General features: G+C 49.4%; 1 protein-coding gene across 1 annotated transcript in view; it reads left to right on the forward strand.

The window, feature by feature from the left end:
- The first annotated feature begins 4431 nt into the window (after positions 1-4431).
- The window catches only part of PODN (podocan), a 40384-nt gene continuing 27159 nt past the window's right edge, over positions 4432-17656 (forward strand). Inside the window, exons 1-4 of the mRNA XM_075616353.1 lie at positions 4432-4661; positions 9138-9384; positions 14460-14553; positions 16810-16874. Coding sequence (XP_075472468.1) covers positions 9142-9384; positions 14460-14553; positions 16810-16874 — 402 coding nt within the window. The 5' untranslated portion in view covers positions 4432-4661; positions 9138-9141. The remainder of the gene's footprint in view (positions 4662-9137; positions 9385-14459; positions 14554-16809; positions 16875-17656) is intronic.

Consider the following 17656-nt stretch of genomic DNA (forward strand, 5'->3'; position numbering starts at 1 on the left):
TTGGTTTGTATTTTTTTTTTTTAACCGAAATATTGAGAATTTTGACTATAATTACATTTAAGCACTAGCCCAATGTAGTTGATCCCTCTTTTGGTGACAGTGACCCGCAGAACAATAAGGCAATTTAATTAATATGACAAACTGACTAATTTTTAAAAGTGCAATCGCTTTGCTGCTTACAACCTGGGATAAAACAACATGGTGGATAGAATCCAATGAGAACAGGGGAGGCCGTGGAACGATGCGTGGGATTAAGTTCCAGTGTGTTTTTGAGCCTTTTGGTTTCTAATCAATCTGTTTTTTATATTTTCCACCAACCAAGCGCACAGCCCTGCTCATTACCGTCATACAGGGCATGTACCATACAGGGCATGTACCACTGCCGTCATACAGGGCATGTACTATACAGGGCATTTACCACTGCCGTCATACAGGGCATGTACCACTGCCGTCATACAGGGCATGTACCATACTGGGCATATACAAGTACCATTGTACAGGGTATGTACCAGTACATCATACAGGACATGTACTATACAGGGCACTGCGGATTCAAACCTGGAATATTACAGCAGACATGAAGCGAAACTCCCCTGAAGAGCTTACACTCTAATTGGGACACGACAGCAGTACATACAGTGTGTGTCCGTGTTACTAAAAGGAAAAAAACATTTAAGGTTATAAACAAGACTAACCACAAGGAAAGTTGCAATACAGGATGGGACGGTACTGTAGCTATTAAATGCCTGGGTAAACAGGTAGGTCTTCAGCCTGACTGTTCCAGAGAGTGGTGGGAGCAGTGGGGCTAAAAGCTCGGGCCCCAAAGGAATTCCAGGAGATTCTGGGAACTGTTAGGACTCATTCATCTGCAGATGGAAGTGAGCCAATCTTGATATAAATTCACCATTTTACAGGCAGCCAGTGCAGTGAACGGAGAACAGGTGTCGTGTCAAGAACGGGTCTGGTTAGTTTACAACCTGGCCGCAACTTTCTGTACCAGCTGTAGGCGGCGCTGCTCTTTTTCCGGAAGACCCATTGCAGTAGTCCAGGCGTGAGGACACAAAGGCACATAGATGAACGTAGTAAGATCCGGTGGGGGGATCAAGTGCTTAATCCTGGCTATATTCTTTAGGGGGAAGAATGAAGATTTGATCACGGCTGACACCTGATGTTGAAGGGTCGGGGACAACACCGAAATTCTGCACATGGACAGAGTTTAGCAGCTGGGAGCCACCATGCTTAAGGCCAGTGGGTTGACCTAGCTGCAGTCTTGATATATTCCGATGCGATAACGAGCACTTCTGTCTTATCAGCATTCAACTTCAACCAACTGGCACTCCTCCACTCCAGGAGCTCAGATAAACATCTAATGAAGCCTGATAATGGGTCCTTAGTGCCTGGTGCAAAGGACAAGTCGAGTGGAGTGTCCTCTGCATAGAAGTGATAACCAAGGCCAGGCCGCGTGATGATGTCACCTAGTGGCAGTATGTACACTGCAAAGGAGATAGGATAGAACCCTGTGGCACTCCACAGGACAGGGGCATTAGTGCAGAGGAGTACACTCCTGAAGATACTCTGTGACCTGCCAGTGAGAAAAGATCTGAACCAGCTGAGACCTGTGCCACCCCGTCCACAGAAATCCTTCAGGTGCTCTATAAAGATCCAATGGTATCAAATGCTGCAGACGGGACAGGTATAAATGTGACCCCAGCACAGGAAATGGAAAAAAGTTTGAAGACTTTCACACAAGATACTTTTCAAAAGCTTGTTTGTTTAAAAAACAAAAAAACTTAGCTCTCCTTACAAATCATGCAGTTTATTGGTGAAACATCAGAGTATATAACATGTCAGGTCCACCCTTGGACCTTTCATCAGGGGGTGTCCCACGCTGGCTGAATACGTTCCCGGGGATGGGGAGAGTGTGTGTGCATGCGCAATCTCATTACTCCAAGGTACCATGCCATTAACCTTGGGCTACAGACCATGCAGAGAAAGGGTTAAAGACGCATCCTGGTTGGCTTGTCCTCATGAAAATTAACATTCTGCAATATAAATCAGTATGGAGTATGAGAATGTTCAGTCCACGCTCTTGCTTCCTACGGATATGGAAAAGTGATTCCTCTCTTTCCTCTTGCAGCTCCTGTGATTTGAAGTGTCTCCCCTCACTTCGAAGATGGATCCCGGCGGAGAACTCCAGGAGAGCCAGGCAACCAAAAAAGAAAACACAGGTGCGCACCAAGGTAAGAGTAATATAGTGTATTACAACAATAAAAAAGTAAACACTTACATATAATAAAACTTTAATTCATCCAGGTCTGAGCGATATTCTCTTCTATTAGGCTCCACTATAGATGATGACATATAAAGGACCCCATATAGGTGCCCTAGTTATTGCCTGATGAAGTATACTTGGTATACGAAACGCGTCGCGAATTTTGTAACCAGCTTACCCCAACCTTGGTAGCTGGCATACACACAAGTGTATCCATTCCGGCCGCAATTCCTCAAACGGACCGGCATCCACAGACGGCTATAGAGGGCTTCTTTCCCACGCATGCGCACTTCGCCACATACCACGCCGACACCCATGGAGGCAGGATTGCAGTCAGTGCTACAGAGCCAGCCCCAGCGCGCGGGACTGCCATCTGGAGGGAATTTGACATCGCCCCTTTATACCATCTATAGTGGAGCCTAATAGAAGAGGATATCGCCCAGACCTGGATGAATTAAAGTTTTATTATATGCAAGTGTTTACTTTTTTATTGTTGTAATACACTATATTACTCTTACCTTGGTGCGCACCTGTGTTTTCTTTTTCAGTATGGAGTATGACTCCACAACCAAAATCTTCATCCATTCAAACAGGGAAGCCCCCAAGAAAAACAGCGGTGAATTTCCACCACATGGATGCTTTCCCAACACCAGCCGAAAACCTGCAGCTGGGAGGGGGGCACCTGCTGATCACTGCTTAGGGGGAGGGGGATGCCCGCCAGTCATTCCTTTGGGTTACGGAGACAGCCGAAAGTCACTCCTTTTGGTTAGGGTGTGTGGGATACCTGTTAGTCACCCCTTTGGGTTAGGGGGATGACTGCTGGCCACCCCTTTGGGTTAGGGATGTGGGATACCTGTTAGTCACCCCTTTGGGTTAGGGGGATGCCTGCTGGCCAGTCCTTTGGGTTAGAGGGTGTAGGATACCTGTTGGTCACTCCTTTGAGTTAGGGGGTGTGGGATACCTGTTTGTCACTCCTTTGGGTTAGGTGGTGGGGGTTGCCTGCCGGTAACTCAGGGTTAGGGGGATGCTTAGTGGTCACTCCTTACGGGGAGGGGGATGCCCGCTGGTCACTCCTTTGGGTTAGGGGGGAGTTGGGTCAGCAGCTGCACAATGTCAGCATCTGCCCAGGGTTTCCAAACACCTGTGACCAGATTCCTTTTCTGTCTCATCTACTTCTCACTTTGGCTTCCTGTACCTTTCACTTTGTTCACCAATGAGACATTTCAAGAAACTGCCCCAAACTCCAAGAAATGTACCCAGAACCCCATCAGAGGCAGACTATTGCACGCCTGTAATTCCTACATACTCTGAAACCACAAACCTCTAAGACATTCACTGCGCTGCTCTTCTCCATGCACGGTGCCCACGTGGCTACCGCAAGCCTGGTTTCATTTTCTTACTGTATTTGCCCCCTGGCACTTCTGCTGGGAAAATGACAAATAAATCTAATACTCTTTCAGTAAGAAGTACTTTCTCCCCTGCGCCTGTCACCATCCATCTTCAGTGCATGACCTCTTGTTCTGCAATCCAGATGTGTATGTCCATCACCCTCCCCCGTCTGCGAGCACCATGCACTATTTTAGATGTTCTGTTTTCCCGTATCCAGTTTGTGGCTTAAGGTTGCGCTTATAGTGCCGGCGGCGGCGACCGTTGCATAAAAAAAAATGCATTGTCGCCGTCGTCTGCGCTTTTAGTGCATGTGACGGAGCGACAGCGCTACCAAAAATCTGGTAGTCACTGATATTTGATTTTTTCGGCGGCGGTCTCCCCTTGCGGCCAATCAGAGAGCTTCTCCGTCCCTCTGCTCTCCCCCTTTCTGACGTCGCTGGCCTTGTAGCCAGCGACGTCGCTTAAATTTGAAAAATAACTATCGACATGGCGACGGGTGACGTCATCGGTCGCGTCGCCGGCACTATAAACGCAGCCTTAGGATTCCAGGGAAATGTCACCTCCTCCTTCCTGCAGGTGAGGCCCCTCGATCCAAATGAGTTACGCTAACAGGTGTGATAACCCCAGGACCCCGCTACAATATAACACTCAGGTTTTCAGCCTCAGGTGGACACTTCTGCATTTTTTCGCACTGAACTATAGATGGCACACATTCCTCATAATAACCGCCCAGTGAGCACACAAATATAGTAACACATCCACATGAAGTTTAATCCAGCAGTGAGGGGATCTCGCCCCCTTGTTGAGCTGCTCTCCTCCCCTTTCCAGGCTGCCTGAGATTTTCCGAAACATCTGCCGGGGAAAAAGGCCGGACGTTCCCACATCTGGGCTGGATCTTGTTTACTGGAGAGAGAGAGGCTGGAGTTGGAGTGAAACCTGGCATGGCATGAAGTGACACTGACTCTACTACGCTCTGCCAGTCACTGCATCTGTCAGCAAGGTGAGGGGGGATGACGTGGGGGGTAAGGGGGAGAGGGGTGAGAAGTGGGGGGGGGGAAAGGGGAGAGGGATGAGAAGTGGGGGGGAAGGGGAGAAGGGGGAAAGGGGAGGGATGAGAAGGGGGTAGGGGTGAAAGGGTGAGAAGTGGGGGGAGAGGGGTGAAAAGTGGGGGGTAAGGGGAAAGGGGTGAGAAGTTGGGGGTAAGGGGGAGTGGGGTGAGAAGTTGGGGGTAAGAGGGTGAGAAATGGGGGGGAAGGGGAGAGGGATGAGAAGTGGGGGGAAAGGGGAGAGGGATGAGAAGTGGAGGGTAAGGGGAAAGGGGTGAGAAGTGGGGGGTAAGGGGAAAGGGGTGAGAAGTGGGGGTTACGGGGAGAAGGGTGAGAAGTGGAGGGTACGGGGAGAAGGGTGAGAAGTGGGGGGTACGGGGAGAAGGGTGAGAAGTGGGGGGTACGGGGAGAAGGGGGAGAAGGGTGAGACATGGGGGTTAAGGGGAGAAGGGTGAGAAGTGGGGAGAAGGGTGAGAAGTGGGGGGTACGGGGAGAAGGGTGAGAAGTGGGGGGTAAGGGGAGAAGGGTGAGAAGTGGGGGGTAAGGGGAGAAGGGTGAGAAGTGGGGGGTACGGGGAGAAGGGTGAGAAGTGGGGGGTACGGGGAGAAGGGGGAGAAGGGTGAGACATGGGGGTTAAGGGGAGAAGGGTGAGAAGTGGGGAGAAGGGTGAGAAGTGGGGGGTACGGGGAGAAGGGTGAGAAGTGGGGGGTAAGGGGAGAAGGGTGAGAAGTGGGGGGTAAGGGGAGAAGGGTGAGACATGGGGATTAAGGGGAGAAGGGTGAGAAGTGGGGGAGAAGGGTGAGAAGTGGGGGGAGAGGGGTGAAAAGTGGGGGGAGAGGGGAAAGGGGTGAGAAGTTGGGGGTAAGGGGAGGGGTGAGAATTTGGGGGTAAGAGGGTGAGAAATGGGGAAGGGGAGAGGGATGAGAAGTGGGGGGGAGGGGAGATGGATGAGAAGTGGGGGGAGAGGGGTGAAAAGTGGGGGTAAGGGGAAAGGGGTGAGAAGTTGGGGGTAAGGGGGAGTGGGGTGAAGTTGGGGGTAAGAGGGTGAGAAATGGGGGGGAAGGGGAGAGGGATGAGAAGTGGGGGGAAAGGGGAGAGGGATGAGAAGTGGGGGGAAAGGGGAGAAGGGTGAGAAGTGGGGGGTAAGGGGAGAAGGGTGAGAAGTGGGGGTAAGGGGTGAGAAGTGGGGGTTAAGGGGAGAAGGGTGAGAAGTGGGGGTAAGGGGTGAGAAGTGGGGGTTAAGGGGAGAAGGGGAGAAGTGGGGGTAAGAGGTGAGAAGTGGGGGTTAAGGGGAGAAGGGTGAGAAGTGAGGGTAAGGGGAGAGGGATGAGAAGTGGAGGGTAAGGGGAGAAGGGTGAGAAGTGGGGGTAAGGGGAGACGGGGGGAGAAGAGGGGGTAACTAGAGGGGTAAGAAGACAGGAGTAAGGGGAGAGAAATGAGGGTGAGAAGTGGGGGTAAGAGGAGAGGAGGGTGAGAAGTGGGAGGTGAGGGAGAAGTGGGGGGTGAGGGTGAGAAGTGGGGGGGATAAGGGGGGAGTTTGAAGGGAAATCAGTTATTTTATTAAAACAAAGTCACATATTTACTGTCTGGATTCACCTCCTCATTGTGGAAGGAATTTGCTTCTTTGTTGCTACAAACGAATGGTGAAATTGTGTAAGAATGCCAGAAATTGTTTTTTTTGGGGGGGGGGGGGGGGAGAGGGGTTACTTAGTAAAACAGCACCAGATTCACAACGAAAAAGTGGGGGAGAGGGGAGAGAATTGGGGGGTAAGGGGAGGGGGGAGAAGTGGCGGGTAAGGGGAGAGGGTGAGAAGTGGGGGTAAGGGGAGAGAAGTGGGGGGTAAGGGGAGAGGGGTGAGAAGTGGGGGATAAAGGGAGGGTAAGAAGCCGGGGGAAGGGGAGAGGGGTAAGAAGGTGGGGTAAGGGGAGAAGGATGAAAAGTGGGGGGAGAGGTGGGGGGTAAGGGGAGAAGGGAGAGAAGTGGGGGGTAAGAAGACAGGGGTAAGGGGAGAGAAGTGAGGGTGAGAAGTGGGGGGTAAGGGGAGAGGAGGGGGGAAGTGGGGGGTGAGGGTGAGAAGTGTGGGGGATAAGGGGGGAGTTTGAAGGGAATGCAGTTATTTTATTAAAAGAAAGTCACATATTTACTGTGTGTATTCACCTGCTCATTGTGGAAGGAATTTGCTTCTTTGTTGCTGCAAACAAATGGTGACTTGTGTAAGAATGTCAGAAATATTTTTTTACTTAGTAAAACAGCACCAGATTCACCCCTATAAAGACCTCAAGTTGGAAGTAGAGGCATTTCTTCATTTCTATCATTAATAAATCTGGATTTTTTTTGTAGGTTGTCATATTTTTTAGAATTTAGGGAACTAATCTTAGGGATTTTTCTAGATGAAATTACAATGTACAGAGCTTTCCAAACCTCACAGGTCTCTTCTTCACACGTACAGAGCTTTCCAAACCTCACAGGTCTCTTCTTCACATGTACAGAGCTTTCCAAACCTCACAGGTCTCTTCTTCACATGTACAGAGCTTTCCCAACCTCACAGGTCTCTTATTCACATGTACAGAGCTTTCCAGCCCTCACAGGTCTCTTCTTCACATGTACTGAGCTTTCCAAACCTCACAGGTCTCTTCTTCACTTGTACAGAGCTTTCCAACCCTCACAGGTCTCTTCTTCACATGTACTGAGCTTTCCAAACCTCACAGGTCTCTTCTTCACATGTACTGAGCTTTCCCAACCTCACAGGTCTCTTCTTCACATGTACTGTATAAATCTTGTGCTTTTTAAAGCTGGCGGCGAAGTATCCCACATATATGAGTGAATGCATTCAGAGCTGGCTGCCAGCACTCTGATAGGGTGATCTCCTGACTACAGATTATGCATACACTACGAGTCTCCCTGTGATAATCTGGATTCAATTCCACTTTATCTGTGAGTGTCACACTTATGGTTAACACACTTATTACACGTGTTACACATGTCCATCTGTCTGAGCTCTGTCAGGTGCAATCTGTCTCATTCGACCTGGAACAGAACCACATGACACTGGAATTCAGTTGTCATTTGACCACAAACAAAGCCAAATGTGCTCTTTATTTGTTAATAAGGTCGCAGAATGAGAATGGAAACCCTGCTTGTCCTGCGTCAGTCGCCCTCAGCATTAATAATAATAACTTTATTTCATATTTCGCTTCGCAATTACAGTATAGCAAGCAGCACAATGGAATTGTTACAGACCACAGATCCTGCCCGCAGAGCTTACAATCTATGTTTTTGGTGCCTGAGGCGGTAAAGGGACTTGCCCAAGGTCACAAGGAGCCGACACCGGGAATGAAATCAGGTTCTCCTATTTCACACTCGGTGTAATGGTTTGCAGAGCCAGTGTCTTTACTCTCTGTTATGTGGGATCAGACACCCACATTGTTAATAAACTGGTTTGGCAAACACAAGGGAAACTGGGAAGTGTTCTGCGTGGCGTTGGTTCTGCTTGCTGAGCCTTTGCCAAGTAACGTGACTGTGTTCTTGTAATGATCTGAGCAGCTGGGAATATTCATGTTAACGCCTCAGCTGGCAAATTCATCCCACCAAATAAGTGATAATCTGCATCTGGCAGATGTCGTGTGCTGAGGTTGTACCCCTTTGGCACTGACATGGTTAATAGATACCCATGGGTTGTATGCTCACACGGGGGCTGCTCTGCCGTGCTTCTGGCACTGGAGGGGTTAAAGATAGTTACACAAGACAGAACGGATAAGCGTCTCTTGGCTGCAAAATCGGGCTCAAAAAGCTTGGCCCTAAATGGGGTGTCTATATTGGTGTCACCCCCCGCCCCCCCCCCCACCTCAGCCCCCGTGAATGTTTGCCAGTAACAGACAGCAGGGTCCTGCGCTGCCTCTCACAGCAGCGAAGGGGTTAATCCAGGGGTGGTCAACTCCAGCCCTCAGGGGCCCCCCAGCAGGTCAGGATATCCCTGCGTCAGCACAGGTGGTTCAATCAGTGGCTCCGTGGAAGACGGAGCCACCTGTGCTGAAGCAGGGATATCCTGAAAACCTGGCAGCCCGGGAAGACAGGAGTTGGCCACCCCTGGGTTAATCTGGGCCCTGAATAATGAGGCTTCTTACAGGGTCGCTGGTGCGTTAGAAAGCTGTAGGACAGGACGTGTTTGTAATAGTTGTCATTGTGTAGACGAGGAAGAGAAAGTCTTGTGCGGACGTCAGATCTGCGCCCTTGTTCACTAAGTGATGCTATTCCTCTAGGTCTGGAAGACGCCTTCTGGTCTTCTCGCTTGAATTGGCCATAAGCTGGAAGGTCTCCTGGTGAATAGCACCATTTAGTATACATGTCCCCATGGAAGGAGACATGTCCCGTGTCACTGGGCTCTGTCACATCTCGTCAGTAACCCCCTGTCCTGTCTCCTTCTCTGCAGGGAAATGCGTCCCCGATTTCTCGCCCTCGTCACATGGCTCCTGTTGGTCTCCTCCCGTGGGACTCGTGCGCAGGAGGACGAGGAGGAGGGGGAGGACCCAGTGGAAGAGGCCGAGCCAAGCCCCCTCACCCTGCTCTGCCCCAAAGACTGCAGCTGCACCCAGGAGGGGGTGGTGGATTGTGCAGGGGTGGATCTGAGGGACTTCCCCACCGACCTGCCCGAATTTACCAACCACCTCTCCCTGCAGGTGAGAGCCTTACCCCGGTTACCCCGAGCATTGTTATAGGGCCACTCGCAGTGTGACCCCAGAGCATTGTTATAGGGCCATTCGTAGTGTGACCCCAGAGCATTGTTATAGGGCCGTTCGTAGTGTGACCCCAGAGCATTGTTATAGGGCGACTCGCAGTGTGACCCCAGAGCATTGTTATAGGGCCACTCGCAGTGTGACCCCGAGCAGTGTTATAGGGCCACTCGCAGTGTGACCCCGAGCAGTGTTATAGGGCAACTCGCAGTGTGACCCCAGAGCATTGTTATAGGGCGACTCGCAGTGTGACCCCAGAGCATTGTTATAGGGCCACTCGCAGTGTGACCCCGAGCAGTGTTATAGGGCAACTCGCAGTGTGACCCCAGAGCATTGTTATAGGGCCACTCGCAGTGTGACCCCAGAGCATTGCTATAGGGCTGCTCGTAGAGTGACCCCTAAGTGATATAGGGCTGCTAGCTGTGTGACCCCAGAGTATTGTTATAGGGCTGCTCGTAGAGTGACCCCTAAGTGATATAGGGCTGCTAGCAGTGTGACCCCAGAGCATTGTTATAGGGCGACTCGCAGTGTGACCCCAGAGCATTGTTATAGGGCGACTCGCAGTGTGACCCCAGAGCATTGTTATAGGGCTGCTAGCAGTGTGACCCCAGAGCATTGTTATAGGGCGACTCGCAGTGTGACCCCAAAGTGATATAGGGCCGCTCGCAGTGTGACCCCTAAGTGATATAGGGCTGCTAGCAGTGTGACCCCAGAGCATTGTTATAGGGCGACTCGCAGTGTGACCCCAGAGTATTGTTATAGGGCTGCTCGTAGAGTGACCCCAGCAGAGGATCGGTATAAGGTTGGTTACCCTAAGTTGTGGAAGACAGAAAAGGATTTAATAGGATGTGAGCTTTCATGGTGAGTAGGAAAGTGGGCAGAAAAGGTACCGTGGGGCAATTGTGTCTCTGCTCTCTGTGCTCTGCAGTCTGTGCCTCTCTGTGCTCTGCAGTCAGTCCCTCTCTGTGCTCTGCAGTTTGTTATCTGCTCTCTATGCTCTGCAGCCCATGCCTCTCTGTGCTCTGCAGCCCGTGCCTCTCGGTGCTCTGCAGCCCGTGACTCTCTGTGCTCTGCAGCACGTGCCTCTGTGTGCTCTGCAGACGGTGCCTCTCTGTGCTCTGCCGCCCATGCCTCTCTGTGCTCTGCAGTCTGTGCCTCTCAGTGCTCTGCAGTCTGCCTCTCTGTGCTCTGATGTCTGCCTCTGTGCTATGCAGTCAGTCCCTCTCTGTGCTCTGCAGTTTGTTATCTGCTCTCTATGCTCTGCAGTCTGTTTTATCTTCTCTCTATGCTCTGCAGTCTGTGCCTCTCTGTGCTCTGCAGTCTGTGCCTCTCTGTGCTCTGCAGTCTAGTTTATCTGCTCTCTATGCTCTGCAGTCTGTTATCTTCTCTCTATGCTCTGCAGCCTGTGCCTCTCTGTGCTCTGCAGTCTGTGTCTCTCTGTGCTCTGCAGCCCGTGCCTCTCTGTGCTCTGCAGCCCGTGCCTCTCTGTGCTCTGCAGCCTGTGCCTCTCTGTGCTCTGCCGTCTTTGCCTCTCTGTGCTCTGCCGTCTCTGCCTCTCTGTGCTCTGCAGCCTGTGCCTGTCTGTGCTCTGCAGCCTGTGCCGCTCTGCAGCCTGTGCCTCTCTGTGCTATGCAGCCTGTGCCTCTCTGTGCTATGCAGCCTGTGCCTCTCTGTGCTATGCAGCCTGTGCCTCTCTGTGCTCTGCAGCCTATGCCTCTCTATGCTCTGCAGTCTGTGCCTCTCTGTGCTCTGCAGCCTTTGCCTATCTGTGCTATGCAGTCTGTGCCTCTCTGTGCTCTGCAGCCTATGCCTCTCTATGCTCTGCAGTCTGTGCCTCTCTGTGCTCTGCAGCCTGTGCCTCTCTGTGCTATGCAGCCTGTGCCTCTCTGTGCTATGCAGCCTGTGCCTCTCTGTGCTATGCAGCCTGTGCCTCTCTGTGCTCTGCAGCCTATGCCTCTCTATGCTCTGCAGCCTGTGCCTCTCTGTGCTATGCAGCCTGTGCCTCTCTGTGCTCTGCCGTCTCTGCCTCTCTGTGCTCTGCAGCCTGTGCCTGTCTGTGCTCTGCAGCCTGTGCCTCTCTGTGCTCTGCAGCCTATGCCTCTCTATGCTCTGCAGCCTGTGCCTCTCTGTGCTATGCAGCCTGTGCCTCTCTGTGCTATGCAGCCTGTGCCTCTCTGTGCTCTGCAGCCTGTGCCTCTCTGTGCTCTGCAGCCTATGCCTCTCTGTGCTATGCAGTCTGTGCCTCTCTGTGCTCTGCAGCCTATGCCTCTCTATGCTCTGCACTCTGTGCCTCTCTGTGCTCTGCAGCCTGTGCCTATCTGTGCTATACAGCCTGTGCCTCTCTGTGCTCTGCACATTGTAGAAAAAGAATTGAAGGGCGCAATTTCAAAAGGAAAATGCTTTATATGTCACTTTAAATCCTTAACAAATCATTATAATCACAATACAGTCATGGTGTATGCACTCACACAAACACATAGTAACAAATCATTATAATCACAATACAGTAATGGTGCGCACTCACACAAACACACAGTAACAAAAGACTGCATGCAAAAATAATAAAAGGTCTAATTGCCTGAAGAGAGCCTCAGTTTTTCACTCCTCTTTAGGCCGCGCGTATAGTGACCGCGACGCGTGACGTCACCCGTCGCCGCTAGCGAAAGTTGTATTTCACTTTGCGGCGGCGCGAGCGACCAGGCTCGGGGGCTGTCACCTCGACAGCCCCTGAAAAATCAAATATTCCCGACTGCAAAAAATTATGTCGCCCCGTCGCTTTGTCGCCGTCGCGCTTACGATAAGCACACGCGGCCGCGACAATGCATTTGTTTTCGGGCGACGTCGCCGTCGACGGCACTATAAGCGCGGCCTTAGTTAGCTGTGAGCTGGATCTCCAAATGTGAGGGCAGCGCCTTGCTTGGGTGTCTGCTGGATTGTTCCGTTCTGTCTACACTTCGGGCAGATGTCCGTTTGAGGTGCCACAAACCGCCGCTGCCTGGCAGTGGCTGCAGCTCCTCTCTGCGGTTGCCTTCGGTTCCCGAACGGTGTCTTGCACAGTGCTTGTTCCCCCAGCTCCTTCGCGGTCCGACGTCACTAACCGGAAGTGACGCGTTCCTCCTCAGTGATCCAGCCAATGTTTACAGCTACTACTGTATCTCTACTCGGTGCAGGTAGAAGGTGAAATGCAGAGACTTGTCGCAATCTGTGCCTGCCACAGCTATTTCCTACGCGTTTCTCCACTTTCATACCCGAAAGACAAAAAACATCTCCTGGAATTGGTTAGTGATCTAGTGTGGTGCAAAGAACACATATGGGTCACTTGTGACGTGACATCATTATACACATGCATTGAACATGAAAAGGGAGTGGAAGCAACAACCTTTTATTTTTGGGGGGGAAAAAATGTATCTCAGGCCAAACAGCAAAATAATTTTATTATTGAATGTATACATTTTATCCTGAAAAATAATTACTTTTTATTTGAGAAAGTCTTTTACTTGCAAACATGGGCAATGGGGACAAAGTTTGCACCCAGTTTTGCAAATCTGTATATGGGATACTGGGAGGAAACATACATTTGGACAAACAAGCCATTTTTAGAGGATATTATTTTATACGGACGTTTTATAGATGACCTGATTTTTATATGGAAGGGAGGAGAAGAGAAACTGAAGGAATGTTTTTATACATCTAAACACAAATGATCTTAATTTAAATTTGACTTACCATTTTAGTTCTGAATCAATCAACTATTTAGACATTGTCCTTTTTAGCGAGAATGAAAATATTTTAACAAAAACATTTTTTTAGGAAGTGGTTTGTAACCGTTACCTGGATTTTAACAGTAACCAACTTAAATCGTGGAAGGAACAACATTCCGTGTGGACAGTTTCTCAGGTTAAAAAGAAACTGCACAGGGGGACGCAGGTTTCAAGGAACAAGCGAAATTACTTGCGGTAACATTTATTGAAAGAGGTTATGAGAAGAGACAAACGAAAAAAGCACGGGATTAAGCCACTTTGAGGGATCGCTGAAGTCTGATAAGAACAAATAGGAACATGGAAAGAATAAAGAAAAGTGAGCGGGTCACAAAGAAAGATAAATGTATGTTCATCACCAAACACAACGGTGGTGCAAAATGATGAATATACATTGGAATATTCTGACTAGTGATCCCATTCTTAAAGATAACCTGACAGAAAGACAAGGCATTGTTTATGAAAAAGCGAGAAACATTAAGAATATTCTCGCACCAAGTGCTCTAAGCAGTGGTCAGTGTGCCAAAGATTGTACGCTAGACCCAGGGGAATTGACTTTTAGGGGCAGCACCGGGCTGTTACAATGCTAGATGTCTTCCTTGCCCACAGGTTAGGAATAAAGCCAAGGAATTCAAATCAAACACCACAAGTGAAACTTTTCAAATTAAGGAGGCTATTAATTGCAATACCTCCTTTGAAGTTGATGCAGTTGTGGAATGCAATATATTGGGCGAACAAAGAGACCTCTTAAAGAAAGATTTCGAGAACACAGGAGAAATATTATTGAGGACTTTCAGGGACATGGAGTCTCAAGACATTTCCTCTACAAACATAATAAAGACCCCTCGAGCTTGCAAATTACAGGGATTGAACGTATTAAAACAAGCTCACTGAGAGGAGATAGCATGGGCAAACTGAGAAGACAAGAGACCTATTGGATCTTTAAAATGCAGACCCTGTTCCCAGAAGGAATGAATGAAGACCTTGATTTATTAGCATTTCAATGATATGGCTTTTAATATATGGCTTTTAATAGAGGTTTTATCTTTTTCGCCTGTTTTATAAACACGTTATTAAATATTTTATTCATATCCAGTGTTTTATAAAATTATACATGGTTTTTATCTAACCCATTTATGTGTAATTTAAAGTTTTACGTATTCACAATTTTAGTTAAGTTTATGAAGTATGTTAGTAATATGAAGCTGCTCTGCGCTCTGCGCTCTGCGCTCTGCGCTCTGACACTTCCTCTTTCCCTGACAGAATAACCAGATTCAAGAGATTCCCCCGGAAGATCTGACCAGACTCTACAGACTGCACACGCTGAACCTGCAGAACAATCGTCTCACGTCACGAGGTGAGCACAGAACATGTAGTGTATAAACCCAGGGATCTCTGCAGGGGCCGGGCCCCAGGGATCTCTGCAGGGGCTGGACCCCAGGGATCTCTGCAGGGGCCGGACCCCAGGGATCTCTGCAGGGGCCCGACCCCGGGGAGCTCTGCAGGGGCCGGACCCCGGGGATCTCTGAAGGGGCCGGACCCCAGGGATCTCTGCAGGGGCCGGACCTCAGGGATCTCTGCAGGGGCCGGACCCCAGGGATCTCTGCAGGGGCCGGACCCCGGGGAGCTCTGCAGAGGCCCGACCCCGGGGAGCTCTGCAGAGGCCGGGCCCCGGGGAGCTCTGCAGAGGCCAAACTCCGGGGAGCTCTGCAGAGGCCGGGCCCCGGGGAGCTCTGCAGAGGCCGAACTCCGGGGAGCTCTGCAGAGGCCGGGCCCCGGGGAGCTCTGCAGAGGCCGGGCCCCGGGGAGCTCTGCAGAGGCCGAACTCCGGGGAGCTCTGCAGAGGCCGGGCCCCGGGGAGCTCTGTAGGGGCCTAACCCCGGGGAGCTCTGTAGAGGCCGGGCCCCGGGGAGCTCTGCAAAGGCTTTATTAACAGTTTTTCGTTAATGATTTATCTCTGCATAATTAAGATATTAGAATATATATAAGAATCATGTTTGTACAAATATTGCAGTATATACACTCAAAGGGAATGAGAGCAAAGCATATATACATGTGATGCACATATAGGTATATACATGGGATCTACACATACTGTAGGTATAGACATATGGAGACATACTGTACATGTGATGTACATATAGGTATATACACATCATGTACACATGTATGTTTGCATATCTTTATTTATAGAGCACCCACAGTGTTTATTTATTTTTATTTATCAAAATGTTTTACCAGGAAGTAATACATTGAGAGTTACCTCTCGTCTTCAAGCATGTCCTGGGCACAGAGTTATGGTGACAACACAGTGTATACAACAAAAAAACAAGCAGATGCCCAAAGCTACTTCCAATGTGACAAAAATACACAGTGCAATACCTGTATATTCTCTTGAAAAAGGGTAATTTAGTTTAACCCTTTGGCCAAAGTGTCTTAAGCCTGCTGCCACTTTCAAGGCATGACCGATAGCAGGTCCTAACACTACCTGGGTTCAAATTCTTATTAACCTGTATAATTACAGGAAGAATGGTCTGCATTGGATCTGTCGTTTAATTTTGCCAGGTTATGACAGGTATATATATATATATAGTGGTAATGTTTGGTGTTTCTCGGAGCTTGTTGGGAATCTGTGTGTTTGACAACACAGTGTACTCAGCGCTTTACAAGAGAGATAGTACAGGGAATTATAATACAATAAATGAAACAAAATCAGACATTAGGAAAGAAAATCCCTGCCCCGGAGATGTAACAATGTAAGTGGTATTTTGGGAGACATTACAGAGACAGCTGGTGAGGGAACAAGTGCAGTAGATGGCAGTGTTTGGCCACAATGGTTGGTAGGAGCAGGTGTGGGAAAGTATTCATGAGTCTGGGCTATTGACATACTTCATTTAAGAGGGAGTTTTAAGGTTTGACTTAAAGATGGGAAGAGAAGGTGCTTGGCGTATACTGCGTGTGCGGGAGTTTCACAGGTAAGTTGCACATAGAGATATACACATCATGTAGAGATATATGTGTGATGTACACATAGAGAGAGACGTAACTATTGCCCCGGGGGCCTCAGCTCTGGGGGGGGGGGGGACACTGAAGGGAGTTGGGATCCTCCTTCTGGATTCAATGAACCCCCTCAAGCGGTAACAGAGACCCTCCTCCCCCCTCTTCCCCACAGCAATGAAACTGATTGCTGGGGTAGAGAGCGGGGCTCTCTGTAACAGAGCAGCCCTCCACCATCAACGTCACAGCATCATGTGACACAGCATCACATGTCGGCGCATTGCCATGACAACATGCCGAAACACAACGCCACGACGTGGCCCGGGGGCCCGCACGGCGTACTTACCCTACTGCATAGAGATATACACGTGATGTAGAAATATACACCTGATGTACAGATTATATATATATGTATATATATACTGTATGTGACATACAGATAGATATACACGTGACATAAAGATATACACATAAACGTACAGATATACACGTAACGTACAGATATACACGTGACATACTGTACAGATATACACGTGACAGCTGTGCATAGAATCCGTGCCCGTGCGAGCCGGTTCTGTATAATTTGGACACACAGTGAGGTTTCTTTCTCCCTCAGGACTCGCAGACGACCTGTTTGAGCAGCTGGAGAGCCTCGGATATCTGTACCTGGCAAATAATAAGGTAGGGAGGTGAGGTGCAGGGTGAGCGCCTGTCACTGCCTATCCTCAGCAGCTCTCTATCTCCCATCTGTCTCCCAGAGTGTGTGTGTGTGTGTGTGTGTGTGTGTGTGTGTGTGTGTGTGTGTGTGTGTGTGTGTGTGTGTGTGTGTGTGTGTGTGTGTGTGTGTGTGGGGGGGGGGGGGGGGGGGGTGAGTGTGTGTGTGTGAGAGAGGGAGTGTGTGTGTGAGGGAAGAAGTGTGTGTGTGTTTGTGTGTTGAAAACCACTGCCATAGACTAAAAATATAGAAACAATGTATAATTGTATTGTTTCAAACTTTTATTGATGCATTGTACAATAATGTATTTAAGACACCAATAATCATGTTGTACATTAAAAAAAGAGAGAAAATTCGCGCCAAAAAAGTTTTTTGCCTACTATTCAAGGTATGGCTTCAGTCCTTTCCACAGAATGATTCCGCTGCCTGAGTCTTTCAGAGGTTATTCACCAACCTCTGTATGAGTATGGGTAGAAAAGGGGAAATGTCCTCGGGCGCGTCACTCTGCTCCCAGCTCCACGACGTATGTTACGTGAAAATTAGAAGAGAAAGGGGAGGGCCACAATAAAAAACAACTCCAAGTTATACACACTTCTTATTTTAGAGTGGGAAGGGAGGGGTGGTAGGGGAAAACAGGGGAAGAATGATATTGAACACACTTTTAGGGTAGAGACACACTCACATGGAATTTCTAATATCATGAGCTGGTATTCTCGCCTCAGCATATAATGACATAGGTTGTAGATGA

The sequence above is a fragment of the Ascaphus truei genome, chromosome 10, assembly GCF_040206685.1.
Source record: "Ascaphus truei isolate aAscTru1 chromosome 10, aAscTru1.hap1, whole genome shotgun sequence".
In the NCBI taxonomy this organism is placed as follows: domain Eukaryota; kingdom Metazoa; phylum Chordata; class Amphibia; order Anura; family Ascaphidae; genus Ascaphus; species Ascaphus truei.